The sequence below is a fragment of the Mesoplodon densirostris genome, chromosome 1 (assembly GCF_025265405.1).
Source record: "Mesoplodon densirostris isolate mMesDen1 chromosome 1, mMesDen1 primary haplotype, whole genome shotgun sequence".
Classification (NCBI taxonomy): domain Eukaryota; kingdom Metazoa; phylum Chordata; class Mammalia; order Artiodactyla; family Ziphiidae; genus Mesoplodon; species Mesoplodon densirostris.
Genome location: NC_082661.1, coordinates 144,490,913 through 144,510,004, shown reverse-complemented (window position 1 = coordinate 144,510,004; position 19,092 = coordinate 144,490,913). Strand labels below are relative to the sequence as shown.

General features: G+C 41.8%; 1 protein-coding gene across 1 annotated transcript in view; it reads right to left on the bottom strand.

Moving 5' to 3' along the window:
* KDR (kinase insert domain receptor) overlaps positions 1 to 6,736 on the bottom strand; it is a 43,398-nt gene extending 36,662 nt beyond the window's left edge. The window contains exons 1-3 of the mRNA XM_060090951.1: positions 6,655 to 6,736; positions 2,577 to 2,670; positions 402 to 598 (exon numbers count right to left, since the gene is read on the bottom strand). Of these exons, the coding sequence (XP_059946934.1) occupies positions 402 to 598; positions 2,577 to 2,670; positions 6,655 to 6,721 (358 nt within the window). The 5' untranslated portion in view covers positions 6,722 to 6,736. The remainder of the gene's footprint in view (positions 1 to 401; positions 599 to 2,576; positions 2,671 to 6,654) is intronic.
* Positions 6,737 to 19,092: the final 12,356 nt, after the last annotated feature.

Below are 19,092 nucleotides of genomic sequence, written 5' to 3'. Positions count from 1 at the left end.
TCGGGGAAATCTCCGAATCTGCTGTAGATAACCTATCTCTCCACAGAAACATCTCCATAATTCTCCCCTGAATCTTCCTTTTCGAGGATTTCAGGGTTTTTTTTCTCAAACATCAGAAGACTTCTTATAAATCTCCATTGCCAACTGTGAACACAGATTTCCCTTAGAAACAAAGATCAGAACCAAACTAATTGGGCAATAGAGATGTAGCAAGGCCCAAGCTGCAGAACAAATCACTGAGTCTTGTACCAAGAGGAGGCCTTGGGAGAGAAGAATTTTGTAGATTCCTGTTGGCAGAGAGCCTTTAGAGCGAGCGTTTGTTGTCCGGATTCTTCTTTGCACTTATTGTGTTTTGTAACTGGTAAATTAACTTGGGAAGTGAATTCCATTTAACCACTTACCTTGAACATACACATAGACGACAGAGGCCATGTCAGTGTCCTGGTAGAAGCACTTGTAGGCTCCAGTATCATTTCCGATCACTTTTGGAATGGTGAGCATCTTACAGAAGACGCTGTCACTGCAATCCGTCACCTCCACTCTTTTCTCAGAGCCGCTCTGATTGTTGGGCCAGAGCCAGTCCAAGTCCCTCTGACCCCTGAAAAATTCATTCCAAGCAAGTATTCAAGTGAAATGCCTATGAGGCTATTTCTAAGAAAATAGAAGGTTTAGTTCTCAAACTTATACAAACTCCTCAACAGACAGATTCATAGCCTTCTACCAACAATGACAGATTATACAGACAAATGACAGAAAGCCAGAATCTCAGCTTCAGAAATCACTTATAAGGATTCCCGAGTTTTCTATTACTTATTTCATTCAACCAACAAATATTTATTAAGCATGTGCTATGTGTCAAATGTTGTTGAAGACTGGGAATACAGCAGTGAACAAATCAGATAAAAATCAATGTCTTCATGGAACTTCAGTCTAGTTGGAGGAGACAGGCAGTAAAAAAGTAAGTAAACTTCAATAAAGCTGAAACTTTTAAAAAGTAAGTAAAATATATTGTATAAAAGGTGGTGATAAATACTATGAAGAAAGCATAGAAGATGCAAAGAAACAAGTGAAGAGTTCTATAGGGAGGGGGATTGGTGAAGTGGGCCTTATAGATATCAGGAGGAACAGAGTTTCAGGCAGAGAGAACAGCCAGTGTCAAGGCCCTGGGGTGGGTGCCTATCTGGAGTATTCGGGGAATGGCAAGGAAGCCAGAGCAGCTAGAGAAGAGTGGGCAGTCAGGAGAGTAAGAGGTGAGGTTAGGAAGGAAGGGGATGCAACTGTCTAAGGGCCTTGTAGGACCTTGGAAGGATGGCATTAAAGCACAGATTACTTTCATTGCAGCATTTCTCTACAAAGCCCCAAGGAAGACAGTCAACATCAAGAAGAATGTAACATCACTGACCCTTCTTTAAAGAACTTGAAATTTCCACGAAGTTGCAGCTACATTAATGAAGTTACTTTTAACACACTCCATTGTTTTTCTGGGGACATAAGAGGAGTATATATAGAATCTTGGGGAATTTTAAATAACCTTTGTTGTTAAGGGTGGGTAAGAGGAAAATCTTAATCTGTTAAGGGTGGGTAAGAGGAAAAAAATGCATCTTGAAGTAGCAAAGCTAGGCAAACAGCACCTGTTACTATGTTTTTTCCCAAGGGTTGGGTATTGGTGCCCTACCCTTGATAAGGCAACTAGGGTATCCTTTACACTCGGCAAGCTAAAACAGATCTGTGTCACTGTGCTGAACACTTGGCATTCATCAAGCAGAAACAATGGCAACAAGCTCCCCAAGGTTCTTTGTGGACCATCAGCACTCTTCTCAGGGGGCAAGATCACCTCTACCCACCATTTCTGCCAAAACCACACCGGTCCCAAGAAGCCTCTGGCTCTGTCATGCATAATCACTACATTAAACCCTAAAGTCTTCTACTTTTCTTCCTGAGGTAGGGGGCTGGAAAGCAAAATTTAGAAGCCTCCTCATCTTGTCAAAGAGGCCTATTTCCCCAGTTAGCAAAAATCAAGAGCATGACTTCTTGCTAGCTGGTGAAAGAGACATGCCAGAACCTCAAGCCAGAGCATGACATGCACTCAGCAATATTAATGACTGAATATAAAATTGCTACTACAGTCAGAATTTTACCATAAAATAAAGTTCTTGAAAAGTGCTAAACAGATGTCTAAGAGCCATTCTGAGTGTAACAAATATGTCCCCAAACTTCTTTAACTCTAAAGATTTCATTTATTCATTCAATATTTATTGAATGTGTATTACATAATATATGCTAGGTGCTGTACTCATTATTAGGGTGTGTGTGTGTGTGTGTATGTGTGTGTGTGTGTGTGTGTGTGTGTGTGTGTGTTGGCAGAGGGTAGTAGGGAAAAAATGTCAGCAAAATTGTACAGAATTTTCCAGAGAAGACCTTCCTCATGTTTTCATTATTACATTAGCTCTTAGAAACCTCACTACTTATACACAATTATGATGACTCTATTATAATTCTGCTGTATGGAAATTATTTTTTCTTTAATAAACAATGATATTTGACACAGGAAATCTGTATCTAAAATGTATCCTTACCTGCAAGTAATTTGAAGCGTTGTGTTAGCCATAATTGTAAGTATATCTTTTTTTATGCTGAGTCTGGGTGGATCAAGAGAAACACTAGACAAACCTAGAAACAAATTAAATAAATGAATATAATTGCCACTCAGACCCAATAGGAAACACCTTCCATAAACAATGCACACTCTATACTTTAAAAGGCCTCTTCAGCAATTCATTGTGTAAAACTTGTGAATTTACTTTTCACCATTCCCAGTAAAAGTTCACAAGCTGTGTCATAACAGGAAGAATGGGCAGATGGTCATAAACCAACACAACAGTTCTGCAATTCATTGAGCGAGGGTGGAGTTCCTGTTTTCCTGCATTGCCAACTTCAAGGTCTTACAAAAGGATATGGGACATTGAAACCAAATGAACCTTCATCTGATGATCTCACTCCCCTGGGAAAGGACCCACTGACATTTCTTATAAAACATAGGATGCACACATTCGACTAAATTGCTGATTAATGAATACTACTTAGAGAGATTTCTATATAGTTCATCCATGTACTTTGAGGGTGGTGGGAATGTCCATGACATTGTCTCATTTTCCTTTATCAATTTTCTAGTGCACTTCCTCTGGTAACTGAACTGCCAAGGTTGAAAGACTGTACATTAAAACTAGATGAGAGGAATTGAGGAAAGAAACATGTTCCCATGTCATATAACATGCATATACTTTCCCTCAAAAACAGAACTTAAAAAGGGTAATGCAGGACTTCCCTGGTAGTTCAGTGGATAAGAATCTGCCTGCTAGTGCGGGGGACATGAGTTTGATTCCTGGTCTGGGACGATCCCACATGCCGCGGAGCAACTAAGCCCATGCACTGCAACTACTTAGCCCCCGCTCTAGAGCTCGCGAGCCACCACTGCTGAGCCCATGCACCTAGAGCCCATGCTCTGCAACAAGAGAAGCCATGGCAGTGAGAAGCCTGTGCACCACAACGAAGAGTAGCCCCTGCTCGCCGCAACTAGAGAAAGCTTGCACACAGCTAGCTACGAAGACCCAGCACAGCCGTAAATAAATAAATAAATAATAAAATTAAAGAAAAAATAAGTTTAAAAAAAGGGGTAACGCTAATGAGTTACAACTGGGGAATCTCAACTTACTGATCAAAGCGCTGAGCTTGTCCTGACACCAAGCTTGGAACACAGGAAAAGTGTCTACCTAAATATATCATGGGACAGATTCCTTGCCATGGGTCACTCTACAGCAAGAAGACTGAGTTCTCTGCAACTAAATGCAAAGAAATACCAGCTGTTGAAAAAGCATCAGAGAAAGAAAAATTGTCCACCATGTCAGGGTCTTAACTCATATCTAGATCTTCAAAACACCACCTTAAAAAGTGATTGATGCTGGGTAAGCACCCAAGGTTCATATGATCCTTAACTCACATCCACTAAGAACAAATGACTCTCTAGGCCTAAACTGGGATTGACATTGTTGGGCAAGTAAAAGAGTGTTAGCAAATATGAAAGAGTACGAATAAATAGAGTATGAGCAAATATCTAGTGTAAATATGCAGAGCATTGAATCTGTGGACCCCAACGTGAACAGCTGCAGGCAGAATGAACAGCTAGCTGATCACTCGTGCTCTCATACACTCACTCAGACGTGTAAAATAGGTTGCTGTAGATTTGTTAATCAATATTAAAAAAATTTTTTTAACTGGAAATTACTTTATATCAATAAATCTCAGAAACTAAGTGGCATTGGAACTGCCATGGGTTTGGGGCAGTGGTTCTTAAACTTTAGCATGTGTCAGAATATGCCTAGGCCTACAAATCTGCATTTGTAGGTGACGCAGTCATACATGGTCTATGGGCCACTGTTGGATGGCTATTGGTCTGGGTGGTCATGCTCAGTTAATCAGCAGGACACTTTTCAATATGAAGGAAATAACTGCTCCCAAAGTAGGCAAACAATAAAGTGTTTAAAAGCAAAAGAAAAGTCTTCCAATAATGGAGCCTCATTTTGTCTAACAGAAGGAAAATGAAAATAATTCATTTGGATGAGCACAGATATCAAACTTGACTGGGAAACACTAGGTTGAGAGACATGTCAAAAACAGTAACTTAATACAATTCCTATGATGACCCAAATGAGAAAGAACCCATTATTTGGGCACATTCATGTGAGAAAAAAAATGGTAGTAAAGACTAAGCTCTAATTAAGCCAAGCTCACCCCACCACAAAAATAAAAGATTCTTGAACCTCTCCTGTAAATCACTGCCACAGGTTATCTCACACTCTAGACACACTTTCCAATGTTAAAAAAAAAAAAAGGTTCTCCATTCATAGGGAGCCAAAACAACACCATACTATTCTAGAGACATGTCTCCAACAAAAAACTATTCAACAAGGCTATCAATAATGATAACTTCAAATTCATATATGTAGACCAACACTCAATTTCTTTTTGCTCCAATAAGCTTCATTCATTTTCACTGACAAGTTTGAGTTCTGTTCTTCAGAAAGTTCTAAAGAAATAACTCTAAGAAGTACATACGCTGCTACTCAATAAAAAGCTCTTCTATGTTCAAATTCCATAGCCAAAATTAATTCATTTGTGCACTATTACCCTTCCAGCTCAAAGACAGGAAGGAAAAACAACAGTGCCTCTGTCTCTAGAATTTGATGGCATCAATTATAGCCCAATCCAATTAAGCAAGTCACACACTCCAAAAGGGCAACCTCATCATTATATTCAGGGCAACCCGATTATGGTTACTACTGCTGTGCTATGAAACACCCCAGGCTTAAAAGCAACTCACTTCTTTGTGGGATACAGAACAAACCACAAGTTCCAGACCTTCATTCTCTCACCATAAAGGGGAAGAGAGAGGTCTTGTCAGGGACAAATGAGTGTTCCTGGTGGAGCTGGCCTGGATGAACCAAGTCATTATTCAGAAAATTCAGTAACTATAGACAGATGATCTTGTTGCTGTATATGTGTGTGGGTGTCTTAAAAAAAAAAGACATGTGATTCTTTAATTTATAAGGAATTTTCACCTGAATCATTTTACCTTTTCTTCCTTTTCCACCCTCTACCCTTTCTCACCCTCCGAAGAGTGGAAATCTGTAAATCAGCAAACTGGCTACAGGAAAGAGATTAGAGAGAGATGAGAAAGAGAGAGATAAACAGAGAAGGAAATAGGGATGGGGGAGAGAGACAGAATGTATTGCACCAAGGGCATGAGTGTTCCTAATCTTGAAGGAGAGTGAAATTTTAGACAAGGAGAGTGGCGAATGGCGCCCAGTCTAGGTACCAAAACCCTCAGAGTAAGTTTTCAGAACGTGAACTTCTGACCTGTGCTTACCCGAAAGACCAAAGCGCTTTGAAAGATGTTAAACTGTTTTACATAAGAAGGTGACTATTACTTGGAGACACTTCGGGAAGCTGTCACAGCCCCAGGTCCAAGCCCAATTCCCCTTACTCTCTGCGAGGAGAGCGGCGTCCTGCACCAGGAAGAAGAAAAAGTTTCCCTCTCCCCTAGACCCCACCTTATACACTGGGTGTGTATGTGAGTTCGAACCAAAAGGGAACAGTAGACCGGGTTCCCGGTTCGACTCCTACAGAGGCAGAGCTAAGCGCACGGTGCCGTCTGCCGAGCCGGCTCGCGGCCCCCTAAGGGCTTCCTTCCCCGCGTCCTGGCTAGGATGGTGCGCGCAGCCGGACAACATTTCATCGCCTGTTCCCGCCTGCGGGGGCACCTCCTGCCTGCCAGCCACAGGCGCTTTCCCACTCCCGCCTCCTAAGAGCACGGGTGTATCGGCTCTGCAGGACACGCTCCAGCCCAGGCTCTGTCGGAGGCCAGAGTCGCGGAAATGGAACTGGGCTCAGGAGACCACCAACTCGCTGCGTAATCTTGGGCCAGTCACTGAGCTTCAGTTTCCTCTTTGGTAAATGAAAGAACACAGTGTGAAGTCACTTTCACCTCTCCAGCTCTATGACTCTGAGTTAGGTCCGGCCTCCAGGTCCTCTCCGCATCCCTATCTCTCCGCCCGTACCCGACCTCTCCGCTTTCCTTCTAGGGAGTGGGCTCCTTACCCACAGAGGCAGCCCGGGTCTCCACGCAGAGCCACAGAGCAAAGGCCAGCAGCGCCTTGCTCTCCATCCCGCACCTCGCGCCGGGCGCAGTGCACCGAACTCGGCCAGCGGTTCTCTCTCCCTGGTCCTGCTCCGCGAACAAGGCGCGGAGGTGGAATGCGCGCCGCCGCGCAGGGCTCCGGCACTCGCAGGGCGAGGGTGCCCCGGCTTCGGCCGCGGCTGCAGGGGCGTCTGCTTGTGCCAGTAGGAGAGGGTATCCCGGCTGCCAGACAGCTTCGGGCTTTTCTGTAGCGCGCAAGTGATACCCCGCGCGGGCAGACGAAACGCAACCGTACACCTCCGGCTCTCCCGGGGTCCCGGGATTCAGTGCTGGGTGGGGAGCCAGAGCCGAAACTCTAGAGCGCGGGGGCGGGGCTATGCGGGGCGGGGCTTCCCTTCGCAGCCGGCCCCGCCCCTCAGCCGGGTTCTGTGAGTGGACCCGGTGCTTCCCACGCCCACTACATCTCCCCATCTCCCCACTTGCCCCGGACTGCTTCTGGCCCGCAGTGGCCCGAGGGTGAACGCTCCGGGCGCAACCACTCCATTTCTGAAAGAAAATGTAGCCCATAACGGGTTCTGAGCCAGTCCAAGTTTCAGTCGGTGGCTGCCCTCCCACCCCGAGATGTTGGGGAGCAACACTGGGAGTGCTGCGAGGGACACTGCGCCCTCAGGAGGAGCGCCAAAGTTTGGGAGTCTTGGCTCTGCGCGCCTCTGAAGTGGCTGGGGGACAGGCTGAGGATCAGCGGCAGGCTGAAGCAACGAGGCAGAAGCGGATACTGAGCAGAGGCGAATGCAGGATCGCAAACTGTGACTCCAGCCAGTATGAATGTTTTGCTTGGCCAGCATAGTTGTAGTTTAAAAATCTGAAGCTGAATGCCTTTAGTCCGAATATTCACTTGCCCAGCTCTCCAAAGTTCCCACTATTTCCTCGTACACCTGACGGCTTCAATTGTTTTTAAGTTACCTGCCTCGCCCCCAAAAGCATTTAAATTTGAGACCCTCCCCCTCTACCTGGCTTTCACCAAAAACCTACCTCAGGCTTCCGGGGAGCTGGAAGTACCCAGGGCTCTGGAATATCCGCGGCGCGTGTGGGTCTCCTTGAGAAAAGGTTTTGTCCACCGGGTTACCCGACCAGGAGTCCGTCGCTTGACGCTTCCCGGGCATTTTCAGAGCAGAGATTCCAGCCGAGCTCTCCTTAAGCCGCGGGGAAGGAGGCCCGCAGCGGCGGGCTTCCCTGGAGACGCAATTAAGCAAAGCCCAGACCCTGTCTCACTTTGACAATGAGACAATGAGTTACTGCCCAGACCCTGGGCACCCAGAACACTCTGTACCAAACCTCCCAACTCTCTCAGCAGGTGTAGATTCCCTGTGGCTCTGTAGACTCTCTGTTTCCTTTCTAACCACATTTGTTCTTTTCTCTCCATCTGTCCCCACACCTGGGAAGTGACAGATGTCCCCTAACTTCATTAAATGGGATCTTCCAGATCCTCCGTCTCTTACTTCGCAGGTGCTTTTAAATGACAACTTAAAGGACCATCCTTCAGGGAGATGAAGAGGTAGAAATATTTTATTTCTACATCTAGTCCAAACTCCTCCTCCTGAAATACCCATTAATGTAAAGTGTTTCTTCTCTTCTGCCTTTTTTTTTTTTTTTTTTTTGCGGTACGCGGGCTTCTCACTGTTGTGGCCTCTCCCGTTGCGGAGCACAGGCTCCGGACGCGCAGGCTCAGCGGCCATGGTTCACGGGCCCAGCCGCTCCGCGGCATGTGGGATCCTCCCGGACCGGGGCAGGAACCCGTGTCCCCTGCATCGGCAGGCGGACTCTCAAGCACTGCGCCACCAGGGAAGCCCATCTTCTGCTATTTTTTATATGTACTGTATTTACTCTTCTACTTTGCGGGGGTGACAGTTGAAATACTTTAACTCTGAAATATAATGAGTGCATTATGCTTAAAAAATCTTTTTAATATGAAAAGGTTTAGAATGAAAAGTCCTTCCTTCGGCAGAGGCAGGCATTTTTACCTTTCCTTTTTTCCCAAGCAAATTCTATGCACATATAGGTATAAGTATATAATGCTCCTCCTTCCACAAAGGGTATCCTTGGTATAAATAGTGCTTGAGTGTTGGCTTTTTTTCACTTTAAAATATAACTTGGAGGTCATCCTACATCAAGCTTTAGGGCTCCATCTTGTTCTTTTTCATAGTGGCATGGTGTTGCACTGTATAGATGCAGTAATATTTAATCTAGGAGGTATTCATCAGGGCCAGGGGTATACTTAAAAGAAACTCCTCTCTTCCTGCAAGTAAACTTAGCAAGGAAAACAGGATGGGCTCTGGCAAAGTTGGATAAGGGGGAGGGAGATGGAACCTGGTTTGGAGCAGGCAGTTTTTCTCCATCTCCATCTCCAAACAATTCTTCTCTCTCAGCTTTATTTACAATTCATGACACTTCCTCTTCCACGTCTCACTTAAGAAGATAGTGTCTCCTCTGAATGCAAACCAGAACCTGCAGGCCCATGGTAATAGCCCCCTTTAGAAGTCTTGGAGGAAATGATGCGTCTTTGATGGCCACAAGACCAGAATTTGGCAGGGTCTCAATGAAATCAGTCTACCACATTCCCTCCCACACGGCACTAAGAAGTGCCTTGTGTTCATGAAAAATGACAAAGTCTGGTGGGGTTTTTTTGGTTTTTTTGTTTTCTTTCTTTCTTTCTTTCTTTCTTTTTTTTAAAGTCTGTTCCATGTGCAACACCCTCCCATTATCTGGCACTGCTGCAAAGGAGTGATTTGTGAGTTCATCAGACCGTACAGGTAAGATCACCACCTATCAAAGTAGGCAAGTGTGTTCAGTGCCCCATAAATGGTATTCAGACACCTTTGGGGGTGAAGCAGCCAAGAGTGGTGCTAAGTACACAGGGGCCACACTGGCTGGGCTTGCCTCCCAGGTCTACCGCTTTACTATCCACATGATCTTGACCAACTTACTGGTTGTGTATCTATGAAACACAAAAGATGATAATAGAACCGTGTCCCTGGGGTTTTTGCAGGAATTGAATGAGTTACTGCACATAAAGCCTGACCTAATACCTAGTAAGCACAAGCACCTAGCACATAGTAAGCACCCAATGCACATTGGGAAGCATTGTGCAAAGATTAATTATACTATCTCCTTCATGTTGCTAAGATCTGAATGGTAAATAAGGCTCATTTCTTCAACAACAGTTTCTGGTCCTACTACATGCTAGACATTACAGGAGAGACTAGGGTTACAGTGGTGAACGTGAGCAGAAATGAGCCGTCCTCACAATAGCTCCACCCAGGGCAAATTTAACTTAATCACAGACTGCTCTGTATCTCCAGCTGTTGCATCGGGCTTTGTGCACAAAGAATATAAATTGTTCATATCATCAAAGCATACTGCATAAATTACACTCGACAGTGCCAACTTTTGTTCCATTGCCACCAGTATTTTGGACTTCATATCTTAAAAAAGTAAATACGAAGGCTAGCAAAAGGTTAATAACTGAGGAAGTTGGATGATGAGTACATAAAGGTTCATTTTACTATTCTCTCTACAGTTACACATTTAAATTTTTCCAGGATTAAAAAAAATCTGTTTTAAGTAACTATAATCAAAGTGCTGGCCAGTTTTGTATAATACCATTGACTTTTCCATAGTCAGTCTTGACATTACCTCTGGGAAATGGTTGAAGCAGAGAGGCAGGTGGATGGGAACTTGCACTTTTTACTTCATGTATTTCTATAACATTGTGTCAGAATGAGAAAGTGTAACTTTTACAAATAAAATATATAAATCAAGATTCAACTCTCCCTTCTAGTAGTGGCTGTTACAGTTTTCAAATACTGCTATTTGTTGATTATGTATTTGCATGTCACTTTCTCCTGTTTACTTCACTTAATTTGTTTCCAATATTTATTTATGCTCTAACTTACCAGAGCCCTGACTACCTTGCCAGATGTTGGCTGGATTTCATAGCCCATTGTACTCATGACTATCATGCACTGGGAGATCCTGAGCACCATTTATCTCTCATTATCCACCTTCCTTACACACCTATGTGTATTTTTCTCTGTGTGTGACTTATTTTTAACTTAAACTTAAAACATATTTGTATGTTCAAGGAAAAGAAGGTTTTGTCACCACAAAGCCAGGCTTGCCTTGGATGTTTCTATCAGTGTTTGGCTTCATTCATCAAGTCTTACATTCTAATAAATATAAAACAAACTCCTCATTCTTTTGGTGAGACAAATGAAACAGAACTTCATTACTTGCCACCTGCACAGGAAAAATCTCAGTTACTATAAATATGCACGCCTATGTGCCCTCCCCAAACTCACCCATATAGTTGCCTGCTATATCTCACAAGGATAAATATAACAATTTTATAAATTTATTTATTTTTGGCTGTGTTGGGTCTTCGTTTCTGTGTGAGGGCTTTCTCTAGTTGTGGCAAGCGGGGGCCACTCTTCATAGCGGTGTGCGGGCCTCTCACTGTCGCGGCCCCTCATGTTGCGGAGCACAGGCTCCAGATGCGCAGGCTCAGTAGTTGTGGCTCACGGGCCTAGTTGCTCTGCGGCATGTGGGATCTTCCCAGACCAGGGCTCGAACCCGTATCCCCTGCATTGGCAGGCAGATTCTCAACCACTGCACCACCAGGGAAGCCCAAAATATAACAATTTTAAAAAGTGGAAAGCATGCAGGGAATTTAAGTAACCAACTGAAAATCCACATAACACCAGAGAAGGATTTTTAGAAAATAATAAAAGTAGCCAACACTCACTGAGCACATTCTGTGAGCAGGCACTGTTCTGAATGCTTCGCTGCATCCTTTGCTTCATCCTTGCAACATCCCATGAAGGCAGCAAGCATGGTTAGCAATTATCAGTGAAGAAGAAGAGTGAAGACAAGGAATTGTTTATCCTTAAGTAAATGTTCCTTTGTTTCCTAAAAGTCTTGCAAAAAAGAAAAAAAAAAAGTTGTTTTATCTCTTTGCAAACAATCAATGCATAGTTTTCTCACCATTAGTTAATGATTGGTTAAAAATCAAGACACTCTTTGCTTTTTTTATATAATAATAAGAAGTCGATTTTTGGAGCACTTATTATATGCCAGGTATTTTCTTTCGCTTAACTTATTGTAATGTTTACAATAACTCAGTGAAGATACTATAATTATTTTCATATGGGGGTGGGGGATGGGATTTGAAGGTTTAGGTAACTTTTCCAAAGTCCCACAACTATAAGAGTGGAATCAGGACTTGAAAGCAGAGAGGTAGTAAACATCCAAGACAGACTCCTCCAAGCATACAGTTTCTTTCTTTCTTTTTATTTTTTTAAGGGAATAGTTTAATATTTTTATTGAACATAATTCCTTTCTTTTTTTTTTAAACGTCTTTATTGGAGTATAATTCAAGCACATAGTTTCTTGATGAGGACTGGTCTCCTTTAAGGGGTGAGGCTGAGTCAATAGATGTCATTGGCTTCCTTAGCCTCTCCATGATGATGGCTTCCATTTTCCTAGGTGGATGGAAGGCCAAGTGTGACTTAGGAGAATCACTCTGCGACAGACAATCAAGGCAGAATTAAAGGCAGGTAACCAGATCTCCCTCTCCCCAACCCCAGGAGCCCCAACCCAACTGGATCTTCACCTTCTTACCCCTTCAAAGAGAAGCAGTTGCTCCTATGTACATAATCATTTGGGCATTTGGGGTATTTGTTTTCTGCCATGGATTTTTTTTTGTCCTTTAGTGTCTTGGAAAACTTTTATTTGACCTTCAATACCCAGCTCAAATGTCCTTCCCAAGTAATGTTTTAGCTTTTTATTCAACTGCCTTCTTCAACTGAGATCCTCCCAGAAAAAACAGGCAGAGGTTAAATCTTACTTGAGCAGGTGATTGAGTAGAAGGATGGTGGTTAAGGTATAATAAGAATGGTGAAATGCATGATGTTGATGCTTATTTAGTAAAATGTACCCTGTACATTACATATTTATCATGATATGTCTAGTTAAATAGAGCTATCATCAAAAATATTGTGGGGTTCAAATGATATGTACTAGCTATGTAAAATGTACCTTACAAATCATTCTTAAATTCACATTTAAACAATAGTCATACATTTAATAAATATATCCAGAGCTATACTAAATTTATACTTTATCCTAGACCAATTAATTTGGACTATTTTGTTATTCACAGAGCCAGGAAATTACTTTCCTTTTCCTATATACACACAGCACTTTTATGATATGATATACGATAATATGACTACGTTTATGTGAATGTTTCTCCCTCAAAAGCAGGAGTTTAGGTCAAATCTATTTTGTATTTTCAATGCCTAGCACAGCCTCTGTGCATCCTCTCTTCTCAATACTTTGAAAAAGTTCAAATTATTTTTATTATTTCCATTTCTGCTGTTCTTTGTTTCTTCTTCACTTTTTTCCCCCTCAGAATCACATGCCTCTTGGGTATCCATCACAATTACCTTTACAGGAAGCAACTTACTGGAATAAATAGAACTATACAACATCAACATAGACACAGAGTGGAAAAGTTCTTAATTTATTAATCAGTGGAGATTGGAGTTTTTTTTTTTTTTATTTTGAGTAACAAAGAAAAAGAGCATTTATAAGGTTTGCATGTGCTATACAAAAAATGTGTGTCCCGAATTTTATGTCTGTGCCTTTTGCAGGTTGTAACCCAGTGAATTAATGTCATCTCCCCTCTTAAAAGTTTCTCAAGCTTTCAAGGAACTGAACAGTGCAAAAACAAATGCTTTTGTTTCCTAGAGAATTATTATAAGTCACTCATCCCTCACAGAAGAATATATCCACTTCCAGTTTAGTTGTATTAGTATTCAGTGCTTTTCACATTTCTCCAGAATAAAGATAGCATTTTCCACTAGTGTTGCTTCACCAGCAATGACAGCTAATCAATGGAAGCAGAAAAGTTTTATGGTCTTTGTATAGAAATTTAGTTTCCAGAGTTTCCAAAACATTGGTGAGGAGTCCCTTGAGGCACAAATAAAAATTCTCTTTCCGTGTGTTTCTGAACATTCATTTCTCATACGTTACTGCTTTGGTGAACATAATAAAACCAAGCAGAACAACTCAGCAAGGAACACCTCACACAGAGAGACAGTTTTAAATAAAGTAAAAAATACAACTTCAGATCTAACTGATAATCATCCCAAAATTAGTCAGGCTGGTTATAGGCAGATGAAAGGCCATAAGGGAGTCATTTCATGCATCTGACCACATAATATAAATAGAAGTTCCAGATGTAGAGAAAATGAGTCTTGTAACAAAGCAACACATAGAAAATATTAGACACTAAAATGGTCTTTGGATTGTATACAAAAACACTTAGATCTCCTTATCTTAAGAAATAAGGACCTTGACCTTGCTTCTTCCTAAAGCTACTTGGTTGTTGGTTACTTTTACCATTCCTCATTGTAAAAGTTCTGGAAAGTGGGCTTCCCTGGTGGTGCAGTGGTTGAGAGTCTGCCTGCTGATGCAGGCGACACGGGTTCGTGCCCCGGTCCGGGAGGATCCCACATGCCGTGGAGCGGCTGGGCCCGTGAGCCATGGCCGCTGAGCCTGCACGTCCAGAGCCTGTGCTCCACAACAGGAGAGGCCACAACAGTGAGAGGCCCACGTACCACACACACAAAAAAAAGTTCTGGAAAGAGAGAGGCGAGCCCGCATCTTCTCTTCTCAAATACAATAGCTTCTTCTCAGTTTTGACTCTGCCCAGCATCTCCAGCACATCCATTCCATTGTCCACCCCATCTTAAAGCTCTGTCTTTGCTTGATTCTCATTACACTGTACATGCCTACCTCTCCAGCCAATGCCTTTCACTGGCTTAAGCTCCTTTGCTCAACCTTAAACATAGAGAATCTCCAAATCATTCTTGGTCATCATCCCATTTCCTCTTCCATGACTCTCTCAGGGACCTCATTCCCCCTTGTGACTTCAACTGTCTTTTTTATGGGGATAACATGCAAAGTTGTGCTTTCCAGCTCTGGTTTCTACCCTAGCTCCAGACTCTAACCTCCAGCCCTTCCTGGATATCTCCCTGTGTACATCCCACCAGGCTCTGAAATTCAAAGTGTACAAAACTGAACACTGTTTCTCTTACTCCTGTACTGCCTCCTGCAGCACCCTCAAGTGCAGTCCTTCCAAGTGCTTATACTCCATACCTTGCAGCTATGTTACTCCCCTGATGTTTTTCTCCCACCCAAACCAATCTTGTCTACATTCTTTATATCTCTCATATCTATCCCCTATTTTCATTCACCAGACTGCCCTGATTCATGACCATTTTGCCTTTGTCCTGGAATTTTCCAATCCATCCATCACTCTGCTGCCAAAGTTATCTCCCTAAAACACAAGGTTCATCTGTCCTTTATCTTTGACAGTTGGCATTTGCACACAGCATAAAGCCCCAAATCCTAAGCCTAGTGTTCAAAGCTTCATTCCTCGCCTGCTTCCTGTTTTTCCAGCTTATCTTCTAGTATACCATAGACATACTGTATATTCCAGCCATATAGAGTCCACTGGCCACTTCCAAAAAATGCTTTATACTCTCTCGTCTCCAGGCTTTGCCCAATATATGTTCTCTTTGTTTAGAATGTACTTTATTCCAAGATCTGCCTATAGGAGACTGGCCTCCCTTCAAAACCAGGCCCCAAGAAGTCTCCTCAATCCCTACTGCTGCACCCCTGGCCAACTGAATTACTTGTTCCCTACTTGCAATAGTTAGGATTCCTTGGATTGTAAGCAACAGAAAAAACCAACTCAATCTGGCTTAAATGTATAGCATCATGCTGCTGTACATTCTGGGCTGATTTCAGATAGTTTTATCTAGAATCTCAGTGTGTCATCCTGCTATTTTTCTGTGTAAGTTTCTCAATTCTGCCCTCAGGCTCACTGTAAAAAAAAAAAAAAAAAAAAAAGGCTGTATATCTTCACACCACACTGTCCACAGAAAATTCTCTGCCAGAAGCTCTTGAGAAAAAATGAGGAAGACTCTGTTCCCAGCAAACATTCTCTTGCATCTCATTTGCTCATCCCTATACCAGTTACTAGGGCAGTATCTTAGCCCATTTAGGCTGCTATAACAAGACACCACAGACTGGGTGGCATACAAACAACAGAAACTTATTTCTCACAATTCTGGAGGCTGGAAGTCTGAGATCAGGGTGCCAGCATGGTTGAGTGAGGGCCCTTTTTGAAGGTGCAGACTTCTCATTGTATCCTCACATGACAAAAAAGGCTGGGGAGCTCTGTGGGGCCTCTTTTATAAGAGCATTAATCCCATTCATGAGGGCTCCACCCTCATGGCCTAATCACCTATCAAAGGCTCCATCTACTAATACCATCACCTTCCAGGTTACAATTTCAACATATGAATTTTGGGGGACACAAACATTCAGACCATAGTAGACAAGAAGGATGCCAGTAGGGTTAGGTTAATCAGAGTCCATGCCTGAAATTAGAAGTGGGGTCAATAACATCAAAACCACATCATTGAAATGGGGAAGGGACTGTTTCTCAAAGAAAAATCTGAAGGTTTTTGTAGAAAGTAGGGGGATATGAATGTTAAGGAGACAACCAACTAATGACTACTATATTCCCCATACTCCAAGAATACATTATTCTATATCTGTTGTAGCTATATGATATCCTGCTTTATATCAGATTTATTTGGTCTGTGTATCTGTCTTCTTCATTATATCGTGAGATTGAGGACCAGTTTAGTGTAGCTTTCATAGCTGTTTTCTCTAACCTTCCAAGTAATTGAAGACAAGCCTTTTCAGTCTTCTGGAAATATTCCCCTTTCTTCCAATGTTATCATCATAACGTATCATAAAAATGACTAACATTTATTAAGTCAGGCCCTGTTGTAAGCACTTTACATGTGTTGACTCCCTTAATCCTCACCACTGTCTTACAAAGTAGGAATTATTATTATCTTCAATTCCTAGATGTGGAAACTAAGGCTCAGAGAGGTTAAGTAACTTGCCTGCTGCCATGTAGCTTGCATGTGGTAGAGCCAGGGTTTGAGCCAAAGCAGGATGAATCCAAAGATACACTCTAAAGCAGATTCGTGCTAGTTCATCTCTCAAAAAATACACCTCTTGGTAAAACGGTCACTAAAAAGCTACTGCTTGTCTTTCATCCCTCCCATCCCAAGCATCACTCAATATTGCCAATTCTCCTTTCCTAACATATTTGTTCTTTCTAATTTACTCTTATATTAAACTGACCATCAAGTTATGACCATCTCTTGGCTCAACTTCTAGAATAATACATTTGAAAATCAATCAATCTCATGTGTTGACCCCAAACTATCCTCCTAGTCTCTACACTCTTCTTCCTGACCTGATCTCCAATATCAAATAGTTAATGTCTTTCACCTCATAATCATGTACCATGAGGAACTGATGTTGGGTCATATTTGGAGTTGCTCCTGACAATAATTCTTATGAGACTGCAAGTCAACTAACTCCTTGATGCTGTCCCTCCCAGGAAACGGAACTCACAGAACTACAGGGGCCCTTAAGAGATTATTCCACTCAGTCTCCTGTCTTTAGTCAACAAGTCATTAGCCACTAAAGACAGGTCTTGATTATTTGCCTCTTGAAGAAATACTGAAAAGATTCTTCACAACCACACTCAGCAGCACAGAATCTTTTCTAGCATGTGACTGTGACAGAGTCTTCCCAAGATGTCAACACCATGAGGTCTCACCTCATACTCTGTACCCAGAAACCTGCTATAGTACCAGAGGCCTGCTCCTTGAGTACAGATGGCAGATTTCTGAGTAATTCCTATTCATTCAGCAAATTATTAATTTACTTTTTAGTAGCAAGTGATTTATGACATATCTACGCAAACACCAGAATTTTAGACTCTCTAAAAGTAGTTGAACTAGATATATTGTTCATGTTTTTATTAAAGGCTTTATTGGACATTTATTATTTTAGTCTTATTTATAAATTTATTAAATTATTTTATCTACTTTTCTATTTATTAGAGAATTCACTTATTAACAACAAAACAGTGATTCTCAATCCTGACTACACATTAGAATCTCCTGGGTCTGGGGAGCTTTGAAAAAATACTAGTACCTGGAACCATCCTACATCAATTAAATCAGAATCTCTGGGAGGAAAACCTGACCAACAGACTTTTGTTTTTGCATTCGAATGTGATTCTAATGTGCAGCCAGAGCAGAGAAACATCACGTTAAACTCTTGTTCATGAGAACAGAAAATATCCTTCTGAAACTTTGAAATGAAAACATTATAGCTTCAGGACTATTTCATGCATTGGGTACTATAGTCACAGTGAGATTTCTAAAAAGTATAAAAATATGTGAGAAATTTTAAAAGTATAACTCATAAGAACAAAATTATTCTTAGCAAACTCAACGTTATTAAAAATACTTTTAAATATTTTCAACCAAAAAAATATGTGAGATGGCAGTACATTTTAATGTGTTTGCCATGATTCAGGATGAGTCTTCCAAAAGTAAGAGCACCTACAACATAAAAAGATCTTAAAGCCTCCTCCATAGAGTATTTCAAATTTTAATTCAATATGTACAGCTTGAAATGTTCCTAGCTACTGCTGAAGTAAATGTCAAGCAAGTAAAAGAGTCTGAAGTCAACAGTCTGGTAACAACAATTCATTTTGATACAAAGAATTAGAGCTTCAAAAAGAAGATAAGCTTTTTATGTGTACTGAGGCAACTCTCCCATTCTTTCTGAGTTATGCCTTTCGATAAATGCTATTCTGAATGAAAGAACTGCCTGGGGGAGGTTGGGAAGGAGGAAGACACCCAAATTGAGTTTCAAGAAAGATGAATTATCTAAATCAGTTTCTCTGATCTAGAAGCACTGCTGAATGCAATGCAGTATGTGACGTTATCTTTCACCCTTCCTTAGCTCCTAAAATCAAAAGCCAAATTCCAATGAATTGGAGTGACATGTAGCACTAGTTCTTATATTCAGTTACAAGAATTCTTCAGGGTCTAAAAATGAGGACCCCAGACTACAAACATCTCTAAAATTCTTTATGAGCTCGTGTTTCAAAAAGTTGGAAAATGTCTTTATGTGTATGCTCGTGTACAGAAAACAGACTGAAGATATACACATCAGAATTTAACAGTGGTTATTTGAGAAAAATACGGAGGACTTAAATGATCTTCAAGAATCACAGAATACTTTTTACACACATATGCAGAAAAGAAAATTGTTATATATACACTACCAAATGTAAAATAGCTAGCTAGTGGGAAGCAGCTGCATCGCACAGGGAGACTAGTTCAGTGTTCTGTGACCACCTAGAGGGGTGGGATAGGGAGGGTGGG